The sequence below is a fragment of the Hyperolius riggenbachi genome, chromosome 2, assembly GCF_040937935.1.
Source record: "Hyperolius riggenbachi isolate aHypRig1 chromosome 2, aHypRig1.pri, whole genome shotgun sequence".
Lineage (NCBI taxonomy): Eukaryota > Metazoa > Chordata > Amphibia > Anura > Hyperoliidae > Hyperolius > Hyperolius riggenbachi.
This window is the reverse complement of record NC_090647.1, coordinates 64,577,633-64,599,060: the sequence shown is the minus strand read 5'-3', so window position 1 is coordinate 64,599,060 and position 21,428 is coordinate 64,577,633. Positions and strand designations below refer to the sequence as shown.

The window sequence follows — 21,428 nt, the reverse complement described above, 5'->3', positions numbered from 1 at the left end:
ACGGTGAACACAGGATTCAGAGAAGACATGTTTTCACACAAAGGCCCATAAGCAATTCATTGTTAGAGTTATCCCCTAGGAGATAATTTTCATTTTCTCTTTAAAGGGACACTTAAAGGGATACTGTAGGGGGGTCGGGAAAAATGAGCTGAACTTACCCGGGGCTTCTAATGGTCCCCCGCAGACATCCTGTGTTGGCGCAACCACTCACTGATGCTCCGGCCCCGCCTCCAGTTCACTTCTGGAATTTCTGACTTCAAAGTCTGAAAACCACTGCGCCTGCATGCCTGTGTCCTCGCTCCCGCTGATGTCACCAGGAGTGTACTGCGCAGACACAGACCATACTGGGCCTGCGCTGTGCGCTCTTGATGACATCAGCGGGAGCGAGGACACGGCAACGCAGGCGCAGTGGTTTTCAGACTTTAAAGTCTGAAATTCCAGAAGTGAACCGGAGGCGGGGCCGGAGCATCGGTGAGTGGCTGCGCCAACACAGGATGTCTGCGGGGGACCGTTAGAAGCCCCGGGTAAGTTCAACTCATTTTCCCCTGACTCCCCTACAGTATCCCTTTAAGTTGTTAAGTTCAACCCAAAATCTGATTTCCAGTGACACATAGCTTTCAGTTTGACAGGTTTAATAGGTTGGGAACTGGGAAAATAGGTAACAGTAGAGGTCCTAGTAGGCTTGGGGTTAAATGATTTTAGAAAGCAGTGAAGTTGTATTCCTGGGAAAAACTCGGAAGAGGGAAAAGCAAAAGTGCTTTTTATTGTTCCCAGCCGGGTACTCCGCCACCCAAGAGATAATGCTTCAAGAGAAGGAAGCCACTTGCTTTCCCCATCGACCTTTTGAAGAAGAGATATGACAACATATATGAGTGAAAAAACATTATAAATACCTTTCCTTGTAACCTGCTATATCTGACCTTTGCAGGGCACAGCAATAGGGAAGGTCAGGAAGACGCAAATAATTTTGATTTGATGCAGGATCATGCACATTTTATGCAAAATTTATTTTGCTTTCAAATGGACCAATCGAATGAAGCCGAGGTGTGATTCGATTGATCCATTTTCAAGTTGCCAGGGCCAGCACTACCATATGGGCAACCTGGGCAATTTCCACAGGTCAACTCCCACCTTAACTGTGCTCCCCGGAGCTCCTGCAGAGTTTTTGGCAGAGCAGTTCCTCTGGCAGTCCATGGAACCATGCTCCCCATCTCCATCCACCACTGGTTGCATCTTCTACGTGAACCTGGCATGCACCGGGTCACAGAGGACAGGCGCCCCTGCAAGGATGAAGACGGAGTGACAGACCAACGGAGGAGCATGCCCACCAGGACAAGTGAGTCACTGCTTTGCCAAAGATTATACGGGGGTTGAGGGGAGAACCATTGAGTTGAGGCGTGACCTGGGGGAGGGGGGGGGGGGGCCTGGCAGCACGGAGTCCTGGGGGGGGGGGGGAATTGGACAGCAACAAAGAGCCCCTAATACTGCTTTAAGGAAGGGGTGGCTCTTTTGGGGACCCCCCAGGTTAATTTTTCCCGAAGGGCCCCATTGTTACTAGAACCAGCTCTGCAAGCTGCATACATTTGTATACAATATGTGCATAATCCAGCATCAATTTGTAATTATTTGCATGTCATTGACCATCCCTACTCAGCAACTCTTCTCTTTCGGAGAGTTTTCTTTATTTTTAAAAGCACTTAGTGAATGGCAGTTGCTCCGTCCAACTGCCAAAATAGAGTGCAGCGAGCAGGCAGGCTGGCCAGCATCTTTGTAGAAATCCTTTTCAGGGAATGTTTTTTTTAAAGAATACAGGCCATCCTGAGAATCCCCTATGGAGTGATGGACTAACCCAAAACCTGCCGGTAATGTCAGATTTCTACTACCTACTGTAAGTGACAGCAGCATAGGAGAGAAGTAATTTATGGCTCATTTTACTCTGGGAGAAATGTTTGTATGTGTTTTAAAGAAAACCTGAGCTGAAAATTAAAAGTCAAAATAAGCATACACAAGTCATACTTACCTTCCATGAAGTCTACTCCTCAGTGGCTTTCTCCTGTCCCGCGTCCTGTTTGTTCACTGTGATCAAGGGAATTTTCCGTCCTCCATTTTGAAAATGACCATTACCCATAACAGCTTTCTGGTCAGCACACTGTTAAAGTGTAACATCGTCCACTTGAGTCATAGGGAAACATGGACATTACCGGGCACATCAGTTGTCCACTCAGCTATAACTGACAGCAACTGATAAATAACTGACAGCAACTGATATAGTTCAGTTCTGACAAAATGTTGTCAGAACTGGAAGGGATCTTTGTCAGAAGAAAATGGTGAGCTTCTGAAAGGAACTGATGGCAAGGTAACTATGTAACGTTCATTTGAAGTTACCTCATGTGTTTATTTTAAATAATTTTACTCAGTACAGGTTCCCTTTAAATGTTAAGATTTTCACGACAGTTCCTCTTTAAGGGCACTCCCTCTGACACAGCAGACCAGGGTTCAAGTCTTGGCTCTTCCTGTTCCGGAACCCAGCACCTATTCAGTGAGGTGACCTTGGGCAAGACTCTGAGGAGAAAAAAGTGCAATATAAATGTTCTGTGTGTATACCTCTAAATATATAGTCTGGATAGTCTTTATATTCTACATCCTCATTTTACTGTTTCAGAGCAGCTGCATGACATTTCCTTATGTTGGCTATTTGCAGGTGATGTGTTCTCTGGTAGCGGGTTTTCTTTATTAGCATGGTCTGGTCGTTCAGAGTGTGCAGCGTTCCATACTATTTAATACTATTATTGTTCATTCGGTTCTTTGTCTATATTTTAAATACAAGCCTACAGTGTATTTGTGCTGTTAAAGAGAATCTGTACTGTCTGATTTTTACAATAAAAAAACATACCAATCGAGTCACTGTGATCTCCTGGATCCCTCTTTGCCATTTCCGCTGCTCACCGCCGTGATCCTGGCTTTTACAAACAAATAACATGGCCAACCAGGAAGTGATGTATGTGTGTATATATATATATACAGTATATATATATCTATACAGTGGTGTGAAAAACTATTTGCCCCCTTCCTGATTTCGTATTCTTTTGCATGTTTGTCACACTTACAGTAAATGTTTCTGCTCATCAAAAACCGTTAACTATTAGTCAAAGATAACCTAATTGAACACAAAATGCAGTTTTAAATTATGGTTTTTATTATTTAGTGAGAAAAAAAAACCTCCAAATCTACATGGCCCTGTGTGAAAAAGTGATTGCCCCCCTTGTTAAAAAATAACTTAACTGTGGTTTATCACACCTGAGTTCAATTTCTGTAGTCACCCCCAGGCCTGATTACTGCCACACCTGTTTCAATCAAGAAATCACTTAAATAGGAGCTATCTGACACCGAGAAATAGACCAAAAGCACCTCAAAAGCTAGACATCATGCCAAGATCCAAAGAAATTCAGGAACAAATGAGAACAAAAGTACTGTAATTGAGATCTATAAGTCTGGTAAAGGTTATAAAGCCATTTCTAAAGCTATGGGACTCCAGCGAACCACAGTGAGAGCCATTATCCACAACGGGCAAAAACATGGAACAGTGATGAACCTTCCCAGGAGTGGCTGGCCGACTAAATTTACCCCAAGAGCGCAGAGAAAACTCATCTGAGAGGCCACAAAAGACCCCAGGACAACATCTAAAGAACTGCAGGCCTCACTTGCCTCAATTAAGGTCAGTGTTCACGACTCCACCATAAGAAAGAGACTGGGCAAAAACGGTCTGCATGGCAGATATCCTATTTTGGTTCCTGGACGTAGTTTCTACATCCAGGAACCATGCGCGCTACCGCGCGAGTGCACGCGCACTCCCGGCCGCGGATTCGGTAGCCACGGAATCAATGTATCGGGCTATGGTGCCCGATCATTGATTCCTCTCCCCCGCTGAAAAAGCGACAGCTTCTCTCGGAAGCTGCGCCTTTTCTGGCCATTCCCTCTCCGATGACTCACTCTAAGTGTGTGTTACGCTTAGAGTGACGTCATGTAAACAAACTCATGGCCGCCATCTTGTGGCCAAAAAGTAATACTACACCTGTAAAAAAAAAAAAAAAAAAAAAAAAAAAATTAACACACATTTACATTATAAATCTATTGTTTACCTCCCACCCTCCCAAAACTACCCAAATAAAATGTTTACTATAAAAAAAAGAAACCATTACAATAAAAAAAAAAACATGTAAATATTTACCTAAGGGTCTAAACTTTTTAAATATCAATGTAAAGATGAAATATTTCTATATTTTTTTTATTTTAAACTTGTAAATAGTGATAGATGCAAAATGGAAAAAATGCACCTTTATTTCCCAAAAAAATATTGTCGCCATACATTGTGGTAGGGACATAATTTTAACGGTGTAATAACCGGGACATATGGGCAAATACAATACGTGAGTTTTAATTATGGAGGCATGTATTATTTTAAAACTATAGTGGCTAAAAACTGAGAAATAATGAATTTTTCCATTTTTTTCTTATTCTTCCTGTTAAAATGCATTTACAGTAAAGTGGCTCTTAGCAAAATGTACCCCCCAAAGAAAGCATAATTGGTGGCGGAAAAAACAAGATATACATCAGTGCATTGTGATAAGTAGTGATAAAGTTATAGGCTAATGAATGGGAGGTGAACATTTCTCGACGGAACCTGAATGGGTTAAGGCTCGTCTCAATTTTGCTAAAAAAAATCTCAATGATTGGCAAGACTTTTGGGAAAATACCTTGTGAACCGACGAGACAAAAGTTGAACTTTTTGGAAGGTGCGTGTCCCGTTACATCTGGCGTAGAAGTAACACAGTATTTCAGCAAAAGAACATCATACCAACAGAAAAATATGGTGGTGGTAGTGTGATGGTCTGGGGTTGTTTTGCTGCTTCAGGACCTGGAAGACTTGCTGTGATAGATGGAACCATGAATTCTACTGTCTACCAAAAAATCCTGAAGGAGAATGTCCGGCCATCTGTTTGTCACCTCAAGCTGAAGCGATCTTGGGTGCTGCAGCAGGACAATGACCCAAAACACACCAGCAAATCCACCTCTGAATGGCTGAAGAAAAACAAAATGAAGACTTTGGAGTGGCCTAGTCAAAGTCCTGACCTGAATCCTATTGAGATGTTGTGGCATGACCTTAAAAAGGCGGTTCATGCTAGAAAACCCTCAAATAAAGCTGAATTACAACAATTCTGCAAAGATGAGTGGGCCAAAATTCCTCCAGAGCGCTGTAAAAGACTCGTTGCAAGTTATCGCAAACGCTTGATTGCAGTTATTGCTGCTAAGGGTGTCCCAACCAGTTATTAGGTTCAGGAGCAAGTTCTTTTTCACACAGGGCCATGTAGGTTTTGAGTTTTTTTTCTCACTAAATAATAAAAACCATCATTTAAAACTGCATTTTGTGTTCAATTATGTTATCTTTGACTAATAGTTAACGGTTTTTAATGAGCAGAAACATTTAAGTGTGACAAACATGCAAAAGAATAAGAAATCAGGAAGGGGGCAAATAGTTTTTCACACCACTGTATGTACCCACAGTTTCTCAGCATGGGCAGCTCCCTCCCCCTCAGACAAGCTGAAATTGCATAACTTCTCCCTATCACAGCAGAGGCAGCCCATTCCTCCCTGGGTCGACAAAGCTTGACAAAGAAAAGAAGATTAGATACAGTGGTGTGAAAAACTATTTGCCCCCTTCCTGAATTCTTATTCTTTTGCATGTTTGTCACACTTAAATGTTTCTGCTCATCAAAAACCGTTAACTATTAGTCAAAGATTACATAATTGAACACAAAATGCAGTTTTAAATGATGGTTTTTATTATTTAATGAGAAAAAAAACCTCAAAACCTACATGGCCCTGTGTGAAAAAGAAATTGCCTCCTGAACCTAATAACTGGTTGGGCCACCCTTAGCAGCAATAACTGCAATCAAGCGTTTGTGATAACTTGCAACGAGTCTTTTACTGCGCTCTGGAGGAATTTTGGCCCACTCATCTTTGCAGAATTGTTGTAATTCAGCTTTATTTGAGGGTTTTCTAGCATGAACTGCCTTTTTAAGGTCATGCCACAACATCTCAATAGGATTCAGGTCAGGACTTTGACTAGGCCACTCCAAAGTCTTCATTTTGTTTTTCTTCAGCCATTCAGAGGGGGATTTGCTGGTGTGTTTTGGGTCATTATCCTGCTGCAGCACCCAAGATCGCTTCAGCTTGAGTTGACGAACAGATGGCCGGACATTCTCCTTCAGGATTTTTTGGTAGACAGTAGAATTCATGGTTTCATCTATCACAGCAAGCCTTCCAGGTCCTGAAGCAGCAAAACAACCCCAGACCATCACACTACCACCACCATATTTTACTGTTGGTATGATGTTCTTTTGCTGAAATACTGTGTTACTTCTACGCCAGATGTAACGGGACACGCACCTTCCAAAAAGTTCAACTTTTGTCTCGTCGGTCCACAAGGTATTTTCCCAAAAGTCTTGGCAAACATTGAGATGTTTTTTAGCAAAATTGAGACGAGCCTTAATGTTCTTTTTGCTTAAAAGTGGTTTGCGCCTTGGATATCTGCCATGCAGGCCATTTTTGCCCAGTCTCTTTCTTATGGTGGAGTCGTGAACACTGACCTTAATTGAGGCAAGTGAGGCCTGCAGTTCTTTAGATGTTGTCCTGGGGTCTTTTGTGGCCTCTCGGATGATTTTTCTCTGCGCTCTTGGGGTAATTTTGGTCGGCCGGCCACTCTTGGGAAGGTTCATCACTGTTCCATGTTTTGCCATTTGTGGATAATGGCTCTCACTGTGGTTCACTGGAGTCCCAAAGCTTTAGAAATGGCTTTATAACCTTTACCAGACTGATAGATCTCAATTACTTTTGCTCTCATTTGTTCCTGAATTTCTTTGGATCTTGGCATGATGTCTAGCTTTTGAGGTGCTTTTGGTCTACTTCTCTGCGTCAGATAGCTCCTATTTAAAGAGACTCTGTAACCTCAAAAAGATCCCCTGGGGGGTACTCACCTCGGGTGGGGGAAGCCTCCGGATCCTAATGAGGCTTCCCACGCCATCCTCTGTCCCACGGGGGTCTCGCTGCAGCCCTCTGAACAGCCGGCGACAGGCCCGACTGTTATTTCAATATTTACCTTTGCTGGCTCCAGCGGGGGCGCTGTGGCTGCTTTCCGCTCCGAACTACACGGAAATACCCGATCTCAGTCGGGTCCGCTCTACTGCGCAGGCGCCGGAAACTTGCGCCTGCGCAGTAGAGCAGACCCGACGGCGATCGGGTATTTCTGTGTAGTTCGGAGCCGACAGCCGTCAGAGCGCCTGCGCAGGAGCCAGGAAGGTAAATATTACGTCACCGCTGCACGGAGGGCTGCAGCGAGACCCCCGTGGGACAGAGGATGGCGTGGGAAGCCTCATTAGGATCCTGAGGCTTCCCCCACCTGAGGTGAGTACCCCCCAGGGGATTTTTTGAGGTTACAGATCCTCTTTAAGTGATTTCTTGATTGAAACAGGTGTGGCAGTAATCAGGCCTGGGGGTGACTACAGAAATTGAACTCAGGCGTGATAAACCACGGTTAAGTTATTTTTTAACAAGGGGGGCAATCACTTTTTCACACAGGGCCATGTAGATTTGGAGTTTTTTTTCTCACTAAATAATAAAAACCATCATTTAAAACTGCATTTTGTGTTCAATTATGTTATCTTTGACTAATAGTTAACAGTTTTTGATGAGCAGAAACATTTAAGTGTGACAAACATGCAAAAGAATAACAAATCAGGAAGGGGGCAAATAGTTTTTCACACCACTGTATATTACAGAGACAGTGCAACTAGAAAAGGCTGCAGTAATCCAGAGTTCCAGACCACATTAGAACAGGTATAGGAACTTATAGGATAGAAGAAATAAGGCTGAAAATTTTGTTACAGAGTCTCTTTAAGCCGAGAATAATACACTACTCCTGAAGAAGTGAATTATACAACTGTCTTATTCACGAAACGCGTTGAGACATCGAGTGTATCTCGGCTATTGTATATATATATATATATATATATATATATATATATATTGCTATTTGAGTATATACAGGCACTCTGATCCCACGGTGACCCCACTTTAGTTTATATAGTGGGGGTCACTACTTGGGAACTAATTCCGTTCAAAAGCCCCCCATACAGGGAGCAATCGAAAAATTGTATGAGGAATTGTTATTGTATGTAACACTGATCACTGTGATGGCTATATCAGCTTGTGTCTGTTCTAGCTATATGCACATTTTCTTCATTAAATATGTTTTATGTGTTTTTAATAAAATACTGTATGTGTTTTAATCATTAGATGATCTGACTCAAAACTCGTCTCTATATCTCTGAATACATTGAGAAACTGGTTGTCCCCAAAAGCCCTATATGTCCATGTCTAGATTAGCATCTTATGAGGGCTAGAAGGGACATAAATATATGCAACTTTACTGGATAATATTATTTACCAGGACCTATTGGCCCATCTATATTTAGGGCATTTGAATCAGATCAAATGTTCTGTGTGCGTCTAGTGTTTTATCATATAGAAAGTGCAATGCAATGGAAATTTGTTGCCTGCAGAGTGACAAAACGCTGTTGTGGAGGCGCCAAGTGTATATAAAATTATTAAAGAGAAACTCCGACCAAGAATTTAACTTTATCCCAATCAGTAGCTGATACCCCCTTTTACATGAGAAATCTATTCCTTTTCACAAACAGACCATCAGGGGATGCTGTATGACTGATATTGTGGTGAAACCCCTCCCACAAGAAGCTCTGAGTACCAAGGTACTTCTGGCAGTTTCCTGTCTGTGAACCCTGTTACATTGTGGGAAATAGCTGTTTACAGCTGTTTCCAACTGCCAAAACAGCATGCAGCAGCTACATCACCTGCCAACAGTAAAAATGTCACCATGTAATAAATGTCATAATGTAAATCAGGGATTTAAACAATTTTACAATGGTTAAATCATTTATACATAATTATTGTAAAAATGAAGCACTTTTTTTAATTACATTATTTTCACTGGTGTTCCTCTTTAAAAACAGCTTAAAAAGGAGAGGCAGTGTTGGTCTTACCTCTCCTGAAGAATAGGTGAGTATTACTGGAAAAGGTTTTTATTTAAGCACTAAAATACAACATGTTTCGCAGGATCTTGGTTGCTTCTTCAGGCCAATCTGACCACAGTGCCTTAGGGTATATCTAAAGCCAAGTAAAGAAAATAAGTTTCACTTACCTGGGACTTCTACCAGCCCCCTGTAGCCGTCCTGTGCCCTCGCCAGTCCTCAACGATCCCCCTGTTTCCCCGCCAAGGCCAAGCCACTGCACCTGCGTGGCCTTGGCCATGTGTTTCCTTGTTCAGTTCCCATTAGCGTTCGTGAAACCAAAACTCAAATGCGGCGGGGGAACGGAGGATCGTTGAGGACTGGCGAGGGCACAGGACGGCTACAGGGGGCTGGTAGGAGGCCCAGGTAAGTGAAACTTATTTGCTTTACTTGGTTTTAGGTTTCCTTTAAAGGGACCCTAAGCAGTCCTCTGAAATAAAAAATGTCATTTACCTCGGGCTTCCTCCAGCCCACCATAGACCGCGAGGTCCCCTGGCGTCAACCTGGCTCCTGTCCGTGTCCCTCCGGTGGCTCCTGTTACAAGCGATACCCGGGGTGTTGGGCCGGCTCTTCCTGGTTTCTGACGCTCCTCGTCCTCATGTCGGCCGCTATGCGTCATCACGGCGGCCAGCATGACAGTCCTGCGCATGCGCAGTTTTATAAATCTAAACCGCGCATGTGCAGGACTGTCACGCCGTCCGCCGTGATGAAACATAGCGGCCAGCGTGATGACGAGGAGCGTCAAAAACCAGGAAGACCCGGGAGCCGCCGGAGGGACACGGACAGCAGCCAGGATGACGCCGTGGGACCTCGCGGCCTACGGTGGGCTGGAGACAGCCCCAGGTAAGTTAAATGTTTTATTTTAGGGGACTGCTCAGGGTCCCTTTAACATTCTTGCTTGCTATCATGAGCGCCTCATCTCTTTTAGATGATCCTGGTGTTCCAGTAATTATGAGTTTACCTGTAGCATGGCACCTGGAACAGAACAATTGTAGTGAAATTATTTTCTTACTTGCATTCTACAGGAAGAAAGTTCAAGAAGTTTAACCGGCTAAAGTCTGGAAGAGATCAGGACACGCCTATGATACAGCCGCCTGCGCCCATGTCGGTGGAATGCCAACAGGCTCTGACCAGGAGAATGTCTGCTAGCTCAGTCCAAGAACTCCAGTATATTCCTGAACTTCTGCAGATTCTGCAGAGTATAGAGCCGGAGGTGGTGTATGCTGGATACGACAACACCAAGCTAGAAACGCCCAGCACCCTGCTGTGCAGTCTCAACCAACTGTGCGAACGCCAGCTTCTCTGTGTTGTGAAGTGGTCCAAGTCACTGCCAGGTAACCACATCGTTATTACTATATCACAGGTCATGGTAAGGACCAGGGCTGAGGAGTCGGAGTCGAAACTATTTTTGGGTACCTGGAGTCGGAGTGGTGTTGGAGTCGCTGGTTTCATAAACTAATGCTAGGTACACACAATACAATTTTCTGTTAGATTTACCTACAACATGGAAAAAGCTATCTGGCAGGTAAATCTAAGAGAAAATCTAACAGAAAATTGTATGGTGTGTACCTAGCATTAGAGTCGGAATTGAATGATTTTTGTCCCATCTCCACAGCCCTGATAAGTATTAGATTAAGGAGTCTGAGTCAAGGAGTCGGGGCAATTTTGCGTACCTGGAGTCAGAGTCGGTGGTTTCATAAACTGAGGAGTCAGAGCAATTTTTGGTAACTGGAGTCAGAGGTTTCATAAATGGAGGAGTCGGAGTTGTACCAGCTCCACAGCCCTGTTAAGGGCATTAACAACTTCAGTTAACTTTTCCAGTCATTTTAAAAGAAAATTTCTGAGACATCACTCCTTGAATAACCCAAGAATTGCTTGCTAGCATGAGCGCCTCATCTCTTTTAGATGATCCTGGTGTTCCAGTAATTATGAGTTTACCTGTAGAATGGCACCTGGAACAGAACAATGGTAGTGAAATTTTAGATGTTAAATAGAAAAGTTTGGGAAAAAACTCACTCTGCAGGCCGAGCCCATGGTCACATAACCTTCACTAGACTGTGCCAGGAAAGGTCTGGAAAACTTAGGGTGCCTGGGCAGGCCAAATCTCTCTTTTATAGGGCTTTACCGATAGTGAGGCAGCTTGACAAGCTCCCCACAAGGCACTGCATGAAGTATGTCATATGACCACCACGTCTGTTGTTAGGCAAAGGCACCAAGAAGAATAAAAAATGGGAGGCATATAGAGAACTATTTTAGAAACAAAAAAATGGGTTTACATATATTTTTGGGGCACTAACAGGGGCGTAGCAATAGGGGGTGCAGAGGTAGCGACCGCATCGGGGCCCTTGGGCCAGAGGGGCCCCGAAGGGTCCACCATCTATCACAGTATTAGCTCTCTGTTGGTCCTGTGCTCATAATAATTACTTCTATACTGTAGATACTTTGAATAGTGGTAATCAGTAACAAGCTGCTCCCCATCCCCTTCCTGCACCTCTGACACTGGGGTTGTCCTTGGCAAGTTTTGGTGCGCCGTATCAATTGTTATGTATAGAGTGCTTGGGGGGGCCCCATGTAAAACTTGCATCGGGGCCCACAGCTCCTTAGCTACGCCACTGGGCACTAACTATTTTTTTTAGCAATGTTTTATTTTTAGGTGTTACAACCCCCTTTTAAAAACTATCTGATAAATGCTCTGCTAGCTTGGCTACCACTCTGGAAGCTTTAGTAACTATGGCCACCAAGGCGACTAGTCAGACCTGGAAAGTTGATAAGAAGTTCTGTCAGGAGAATAGATGTTTATCCCAAACACTGTTTTGGGGCAATCTATTGATTGGACATTTTTGGGCTATTCCTGGCCAATGATGTGGGCAAAACCCAATATCAAATACCTTCAGCATATGGCAATGGGAAATTGACTTTCTTTTGCTAAATTTAGCTCCCTGCTAGACACAGACCCCCAAAACAGACAGCAAGGATAGTGCTAAACAGTTCAGCACTACCCAGCATTTTTTGCCAACTTCAGCTCCTGTTTTGTTTAGCATCTGGCATTTTGGAGCTCGGACTGAAAATGCCCAATCCAAATGTTATCCCAGAGTAATGAATGCGGTGACCATGGACTCACCACCTGAGAGAACAATAGTATAATGGAAGGTGCAGAGGCTAGGTGGCAGGTCCCTTGCAACATCTCTGTATTACAGGCTATACAATTCCTGCATATTTTATTAATATACCTTCACTGCTTCTAAAGAGGCAAACTGACTCACAGGGCCGAATTTACCATAAAGCACTGTAGGCACGTGCCTACAGGCGCGCCTGATGATGGAAAGGCTGCTCCCCTCCCTCCCCCAGTGCCTCCTTCCTTGCAGAGTCCCGACAGGAGTGTAAATGAGGGGTTACTCACCCGGGTCTCGGCATTCCTGATTAGATCTCCGGTTAGTCAGGCACCTCAACTACTTAAAGAAAACCTGCAACGAAAACAAAAAACTCTCTGGGGGATACTTACCTCGGGAGGGGGATGCCTCTGGATCCTAATGAGGCTTCCCCTGTCCTCCTCCGTCCCGGAAATCCATCGCTGTGACCCCCCGAACAGCGGCGAGGTAAATATTTACCTATCGTGATCCATTGCAGGCGCAGTAGCAGCACTTCGTTCATTCAGGCAAAGGACTCAAGCCTGCGCAGTAGAGCAGATACGATCTGGCTTTGCTATTTCCACCTTAGCCCAAATGAAGGCTCGCTACTGCGCCTGCGCTGGATCGCGGTAGGTAAATATTGCGCTGCTTGTCAAGCTTGTTGAGGAGGTTTCAGGGGAGCTAGCTCTGGATTCCCCCAAGCTACAGAGGACGGGGAAGTATCATTGGGACCCTGAGGCTTCCCCCACCTGAGGTAAGTATGCCTCAGAGAGGTTTTTTTTTTTTTTCGTTACAGAGTCTCTTTAATACTGAGGGTACCGCTGGCTACCTAATACTATGGGACACCTGTAGCTAGCTATGACGGGCAAGGGAAGTAAGGGAGAAGTGACAGCTGGGCCAGCCAGTACACTTGTGGCGCGGTTCAGTGGGGCTTTGTAGGTCCATGGAGGGTTAAGTCTGGGGCGCCAGGACATACTTGCCTATAGGCTCCTGTGATGTAAATCCGGGCCTGCTGACTCATGAAACGAATGTCGGGCTTGTTGAGAGGCTTCTGCGGATCCTTATGTGCAGGGCTGAGGAGTCAGAGCAATGTTTGGGGTACCTGGAGTCAGAGTCTGTGGTTTTCATAAAGTGATGAGTTGGAGTCAGGTGGTTACACCACTGAAGATCTCCACCCCTCACATCACTTCCTCACTTGCTAGTCTCTAAGACTTCTCTACAGCAGCCCCTACTCCATGGAACTCCCTCCCCCATCAGGCTCGCCCCACCTTCCACTCAATCAAGCAGGCCTTAGAGACCCATCTGTTCATCGTTGCATACCCACCATCTTCATAGCTCCAACCCCCACCCATGTTTGCTCGGAAAGTGCTGTAAAGCTTTTTTATAAAGAAGAAAAATAGGAGAGGAGATCCAGGGTACAAGTTTTGAGAATAGTAGCTCATAGTGTAATGGTTAAGGGCTCCGCCTCTGACACAGGCGACCTGTGTTCAAATCTCGGCTCTGCCTGTTCAGTAAGCCAGCACCTATTCAGTAGGAGACCTTGGGCCAGTCTCACTAACACTGCTACTGCCTATAGAGCGCGCCCTAGTGGCTGCAGCTCTGTTGCTTTGAGTCCGACAGGAGAAAAAGCGCCATATAAATGTTTTTAAAAAAAGTTAATCATGCCCACAATTCGCTGCCAGTCAATGGCAGTCCATTTGCTAAAACTGAGCCACAGTGACTCTGGTTCTGTTACTCCTGCAGTAAGGTGAAAATTACTGGATCTCATAGCAACTGCACGCCTTGCAGTTTACTGTTGCTAAGGCTCTAAAAAACAGCAATCTGACTTTCAGTTTTGGAAATCCATAATTGGCTGCAGGTTGAATTGAAAAGATGATTGTTAATAACATGAAATCGCAGAAACACATGTACAGCACCGTTCTATACTTAGTGTGGGGGGGGGGGGGGGGGGGGGTTTACGCTCTATTTATATGTACCAGTTATATGTTTTTTGTGTGTTTTTTTATTTTTACTGCAGTGAATTTTAAGGAACACTATCATGAAAAATGTTGAAATATAAGATGCATGTGTATCAGAGGCGTAGCTGGACTTAATAGGGCCCCTCTGCAAAAATGATAGCATGGGGCCCCATTGGTCCCCAAACCCCGTGAGGGTCACATGACCAGGAGCCAGCAAATGGCAGCAGAGAGTCTTCTGCTATGAAGCAGTGTCTAAAAGTGGGGAAAAAATGACAAACACTCCCATTACTCGCTACTCTGCATGGTGGGAGGAGGTGGTTTTGTTGTGAGTGAATTGGGATTTTTTTTTTGCTAATCGGCTGCACTTGTGGTTGGGGAGAGGGAGAAGGAGTGGCCCTCTCAGCCTCTGCCCCCCCCCTCCCCCGATAGCAGGGGTCGCAGGGGTGATTGCTACGCCAATGATGTGTATGCATATGTTTAAAATGTACAGAGAGTGCTTTTGTAAAGAATAAAAGAATTACTGATATTCCCCCACAAGGAGATGGACTCAGAGCCGGGACAAGGTCCTCCAGCACCCAAGGCTGAGACACCAAAGTGCGCCCCTCCATCCCTCCCACCCCAGACATCACACACTGATTGCTATTGGACTAAGATGCGCCCCAGGGCCCCCAACTCCCCCAACAGCTTAATCTCTAGTTATCTGGCTTGCAGTCACTGCCATGTATCCCCTTTTCTTATTTCTCTCTACTTCAAACACAATAGGGGAATGATAGCTGAGAGAGTTGTGCGCCCCCTCCTACACTGCGCCCTGAGGCTGGAGCCTCTCTCGCCTCTGCCTCGGCCCGGCCCTGGATGGACTAGTCCAAAATCTATCAAATTTTGATTTTTTTTTTAATGCTTACTGTAAGCGACAGCAACATAGGAGAAAATAAATTTTTGGTGATTTTTACATACATGTGTATTTTCACTTTTTCAACTTCTTGCAATAGTGGTCTGTAATGAGAGGGATATGGAGGCTGCTATATCAATTTCCTTTTAAAAAGAACGCGGGGACTGGCAGCAGCGGTACAGTGACCCAGAGGAGTGTCATTGTGCACACGACGTGCCTCTGGGTCCTATTAGGATTATCATATGCCACCTCGGTTTCTCTTTAAGCAATACTAGTTGCCGGACTATGCTGCCTCTTTCCTCTGCCTCTAATGCTTTTAACCAGAGACCCTGAACAAGCCTGCAGCAGATCAGGTGTTTCTGACATTATTGTCTGATATGACAAGATTAGCTGCATGCTTGTTTCTGGTGGGATTCAGACACTACTGGAGCCAAATAGATCAGTAGGACTGCCAGGCAACTGGTATTGTTAAAAAGGAAATAAATATGTCAGCCTCCGTATTCTTCTCACTACAGTTATCCTTTAAAGAGAATCTGTATTGTTAAAATCGCACAAAAGTAAACATACCAGTGCGTTAGGGGACATCTCCTATTACCCTCTGTCACAATTTCGCCGCTCCTCGCCGCATTAAAAGTGGTTAAAAACAGTTTTAAAAAGTTTGTTTGTAAACAAACAAAATGGCCACCAAAACAGGAAGTAGGTTGATGTACAGCATGTCCACACATACAAAATACATCCATACACAAGCAGGCTGTATACACCCTTCCTTTTGAATCTCAATAGATCATTTGTGTGTTTCTTTCCCCCTGTTCTCATGCACTGAAGTTTCAGGCTGCTCGTTTCTACCTGCAAACAGCTTTGCCCTTGTCTGTAATTCCTCAGTATGTGAAAGCCCAGCCAGCTCAGAGGACGATTTATCCAGCTTGTAAAAGATAAGAGAGAAGAGAGACGCTGCCCTAATCTAAATAATACACAGGCAGTGTGCATAGAGGGGCCTGGAGGGGGGGGGGGTCATAGCAGAACCACAACACTGAGGAACTTGGCAGCCTTCCAGACACAGGTCGACAAGTCTGACAGGGGAAAGATACATTGATTTATTACAGAGACTGTTATAGTAGACGGTGCTGCAGTAAGCCAGAACACATTAGAATAGCTTTTGGAACTTGTAGGATGATAAAAAACAGGATGCAATTTTTGTTACGGAGTCTCTTTAACGTAGCCTTGTGTTTGTCCCCTTAGGGTTTAGGAACTTGCACATTGATGATCAGATCATTCTGCTGCAATACTCCTGGATGAGCCTGATGGTGTTTGCTATGGGTTGGAGGTCCTACAAGCACGTTAGTGGCCAAATGCTGTACTTTGCACCAGACTTAATACTGAATGAGTAAGTATTTTGTGCATTGCATCATATTGCTTGAAAAACGTAATAGTACAAATGGTACCAGTCATTGATGTTGTTGATAAACTCCAAGTGGTACTACAAGGCTTGAAGGATACCCGAAGTGACATGTGACATGATGAGATAGACCTGGGTATGTACAGCGCCTAGCACACAAATAACTATGCTGTGTTCCTTTTTTCTTTCTCTGCCTGAAAGATTTAAATATCAGGTATGTAAGTGGCTGACTCAGTCCTGACTCAGACAGGAAGTGACTACAGTGTGACCCTCACTGATACGAAATTCCCCTTTTTACCTTTTTCTTGCTCTCAGAAGCCATTTTCTGCTAGGAAAGCGTTTTATAGTTGGAATTTCTTATCAGTGAGGGTCACACTGTAGTCACTTCCTGTCTAAGTCAGGACTGAGTCAGCCAATTACATACCTGATATTTAACTCTTTCAGGCAGAGAAGGAAAAAAAGGAACACAGCATAGTTATTTGTGTGCTAGGCACTGTACATACACATGTCATCATGTCACATGTCACTTCGGGTATTCTTTAAAAAGCATAGTTCAGAGCCTCTTTCCCAAGAACTTGGTACATTGTCCATTTGTTTGTTATTTTATTTATTTATTTATTGTATTTATAAAGCACCAACATATTACGCAGGGCTGGACATTAGTTAAGGTTACAGACCATATTTAGGGGTGACATACAGCAATAAAACAATGCAGGAATACAAGAAAAACCAGATCACTCAGCACAGTAGGAGTACAAGGCAATGCTTGGGAGCATGGAGATTAGGCAAGTTGAGTTCACTCAAATGCATAGCATGGGTGCGCAGTAATGCAGGTGCATGATCAGGTAGGACACAAAAGGAGGAGGACCCTGCCCAAAGGCTTACAATCTAGAGCAGGCATGGGCAAACTTGGCCCTCCAGCTGTTAAGGAACTACAAGTCCCACAATGCATTTGCCTGTATGAGTCATGACTGTGGCTGTAAGACTCTTGCAATGCATTGTGGGACTTGTAGTTCCTTAACAGCAGTTCCTTAACCAAGTTTGCCCATGCCTGATCTAGAGGGAGAGGTAGGGACACGAAAGGTAGGGGACCAGAGTTCAGCTGTGGGTTTAGAGCACTAGTGGGGGGGGGGGGGGGGCAGAGTGAAAAGGTGAGTTTTGAGTTTTGTTATGATTGTTTCGGCTGACAGTTTGTTGCCAGATAGTGACAGCTTATCACGAGCTGGGAGGGGAGGAAACGCATGGACAAAGCAATCAGCCTGCATGATTTTTTGTCACCCAGATTTTGTTGAGCACAGAAAGGATGGAATGCCTGTTCAGACAAGAAAAAGTCAGACATCTGTATGGAGCTATAGTTGTGAGATTGCAGTGGGAAGTCCGCTCTTTACACACCTCCTGTCTCCAGGGTCCTAGTGCAGGTGGTGCTGACGTGCAACCAAAACAATGGAAATAGTCCACAAACAGAGTGGGGTCCGCAGCACACCATCAACGCCAACATTTCTTTCTTTACTGTTCAAAAGTACAAATCATCGGTGACAGAAAGGCTTACATGTTTCAGACCTAAAGTTGTCCCTTAAGCTGACACACACTACTGAGCGATTTTTGATGCGCCAGTGCTGCGTTTGCATTCAATAAAGAAAACGCTCCCATTGACTTTGCATGAAAATAGTTACAAAATCGTGATTGCAGCGATTTTGCTGACATTTCACCACAATTTTTTGTTAATTCAATGGGAGCTTTTTTAAAAAAGAGGTCCCTGTTATCCCTCAGGCATGCCATTTAGTTGAGACTTTTGGTTGCGTGAATTCTGGATAATGGGGACTTTGCTGTATGTGGTGTCTGAAGGGTTAAATCACAATGTCAAAGAGGGATCAATAAATGCAAAGAATTTGCATTAATGAAAAAAATTAAAATCCCACCAACACTTTGATCCACATAGGGTGAGTCTGTGGACTAGATCCAGCAACCGCAACTCTAGCGGATCTGGCAAAGCGCCTCTAGATCCGGCACTGGTCAGCAGGAAGGGCTCGTTCACACCTACGGGGTTTTGCGCTTTTTTTAAAGGGAACCAGAGATGAATGTTTCACACAACATATCAGTCGATAGCTTATAAAGAATAAATGCTCTACCTGATAATTTTGCCACTCTTGTGTGCCTTTTTTAGTGTTTTTTATCCATTATTGCTCCAGGAAAAATCCAATATGGCCGCCAGCTCATATCCCTTCTGCTCCCGGGTTATGAGTTGTTCTGGATGTGCTGTCTAGGCTTTCATCTGTGTGCTTTCATTTTGGTATGATGTGCAGCTGCCTGTAGGAAGTCTCTCTCATAGGAATGAAACTGCAGTCATCATCGTTATCTATGCAGAGTGCACACAGATCATATTGCAGCCACACTTGTCTGTTTCAGAGCTTCTCTCTCAGCAGTAGCAGCCCTCCCATGTCATCAGAGCTCTCAGTATGCAAAGCAGCAAAGCTGAGCCAGGAGGGGGCGGGCTTTGGCTTGAAAAGACTCCACAGAAGACTGACTGAGCTGTAATGATTCCAGGTCAAAGCTAGACTGAAGGCTCAGTCGGGGATTCTCATCACAGCTGATAACAGACTAATTAAGCAGATAAGAATGAAACTAAAAGCAGGGTAGGTGTTTACTGTCATGTTCCCACTATCAAAATCGCCCTAAAAGAGCTTGTGCAATGAATCCTTATGGGATAGTTCATATCCGAGCGTTTCATCAGCTTTCCGCTCAGCAAAGCGCTGCCTGGACCATTTTAGGGCGATTTTGCTACAATGGAAGGTATAGGAAAAGCACAGAATGCTCACAAAATCGATTTGTGCGGCAATTGCGTTCGTGCTTTTATTTATTCTTTTCCGGGTCAAAGAGAAATAGAATCGCTCTGCAAAAGCGCTTTGAAAAGCACTGTGCACAAAATCATAGCGCACAGGTAAGCACCGGGAGGGTAAAAAAAATCACAAAATCGCAAAATGCGTCCACCTGCAATTTCGATTTTAGATGTGTACAAAGCCTCAGGGATGGGGCCGGCGGTGATCAAATTTTTAAGCATAGTCTACTTTGTTGGCACTTTGATCTTAAGGAGCTGCCAATATGCCCCATTTTTTTTTTCTGGCAGCTGTACCACCTAGTCAATCAGCTGGATTGTAGTCTTGTAAACCAGTGATCAACAGGTCTCCAAATAACATATATACAAGTATGGGGAGAGACTTGACACAAGTGTCATAACTGTCAGTCTCACTTAAGTACTGATACACATATATATGCAAGAAAGAAAGAAAAGTACGTTGCTGTGAGGTGCGAGGTCTTTGCTGATCCCCCCCAGTGCTGGCAATCAGTCAGAGGATACTGGGGTGTAGCTAGTCCCACCACGGCAAAGTACTGTTAAAAGTGATTGCAAAAGCACATGGCAAAATAGGAGTATGGTAACATAACTGTGATGGAGGCTAAGTGTGAGGCTGCCATCAATCACAGAGAGACCTGTATGCTCCTACACAGTAGTATTATAGCCATGAAACAAATGCCTTCACAGAAGGTATAGAGCTGGGGTAGAAATGGGTGATATATACAATTTCTCTCTGCAGCGACGATGTGCATTAGTTGGTTTAGACTTGCTTTTTGCAGGTCTAAGCTAACGCTCATGTCTGCCGGGAGGTATCGCTTCCCGGAGGCATGCAAAGGGAACTGGATCGCTCATGTCTGCCGGGAAGTATCGCTTCCCGGAGGCATGCAAAGGGAACTGGATATTGTGTAAAGAACTCACTGGGTGATTATATCGCCCAAGCTAGTTCTTTTTCTGCATGGGGGGGATGTAAAGTTTAATAAGATTAGGTGATGCCCCAATTGCCCTAAGTTAAGAACTCGCCAGTGCTTAGCGCTGGCGAGTTTTGCAGTAGGATATGGCCCCATGTCTGACATTGGGCCTATGCTGGAAATGGCTTATGTCAGACATAGTACAAGATAGGATCGGAAAGCGTTAAGTGCAGCATGCTATGGTATTTCATGAATTTCAGTATTATTGATGGCGGTTGAAAACACAAATCCGCACACAGAACTGTATTCCACATGCAGGAAAAGACGCATGCATTATCCCAAAGATGTGTCAGCACTATGTAAATATATGATTAGCAATGGCAATAATGATAACAATAATAATGTATCAAACATTGCACATTGACATGTGTAAACTGTTTGCGCTTTTTCAGGCAGAGGATGAAGGACTCGTCGTTTTACGCTCCCTGCGTCTCCATGAGGCAGCTGCCACAGGAGTTTGTGAAATTACAGATCTCGCATGAGGAGTTCTTGTGCATGAAGGCTCTGCTGCTGCTCAATACAAGTAAGTCATAGTTGTGTGCAGAGGCAGGGCTGGTTCTAGCTACAGTGGGGCCTGGGGCAAAAGTATCCCAGGGGCCCCGACACCCATCCCCCCGCCCGACTTGTGCTTGCCTTTCCCCCAGGTCTCCCCTGAGTGAGGCAAAAGATGCATCATTTACCAAAGATGCTCCAGCCAGCCTAGGACTTTTCTTTACTCACCACTTTCCTCCCTTCAGCGACAGCACAGTACCTCTTCCTTCCTAGCGGGTATGGCATCTCTGACATAGCATAACATGCCTGCATCATGTCGGGGAGAGCGTCTGACAGTGCAGGAAAGAAGGGAACCATGGTAACGGGTAACTCGAGCTGGATCAGAACAGGAGGCAAGACTGTGTGGCAGCTGTGCCAGAATCCCCCACATGCTACAACGGAGTACCCGGTGGCCATTTGGGGGGCTCCTATGAACTTTGGGGCCCTGGGGCAATTGTCTCTTTTGCCTGTATTGTAATGCTAATCCTGTGTAGAAGTATCCTCACAGGAGCACCTTATAAACATACACAAGTATATATTTGAAATAACCTGAATCACCACTCT

The 21,428-nt window shown here is 44.5% G+C and overlaps 1 protein-coding gene across 2 annotated transcripts in view; it reads left to right on the top strand.

The window, feature by feature from the left end:
- Positions 1-21,428, top strand: part of PGR (progesterone receptor) — a 148,570-nt gene that overhangs the window by 104,413 nt on the left and 22,729 nt on the right. For both annotated transcript variants that reach the window (XM_068266849.1, XM_068266848.1), the window contains 3 exons: positions 10,169-10,477; positions 16,358-16,502; positions 20,726-20,856. In XM_068266849.1, the coding sequence (XP_068122950.1) occupies positions 10,169-10,477; positions 16,358-16,502; positions 20,726-20,856 (585 nt within the window). The remainder of the gene's footprint in view (positions 1-10,168; positions 10,478-16,357; positions 16,503-20,725; positions 20,857-21,428) is intronic.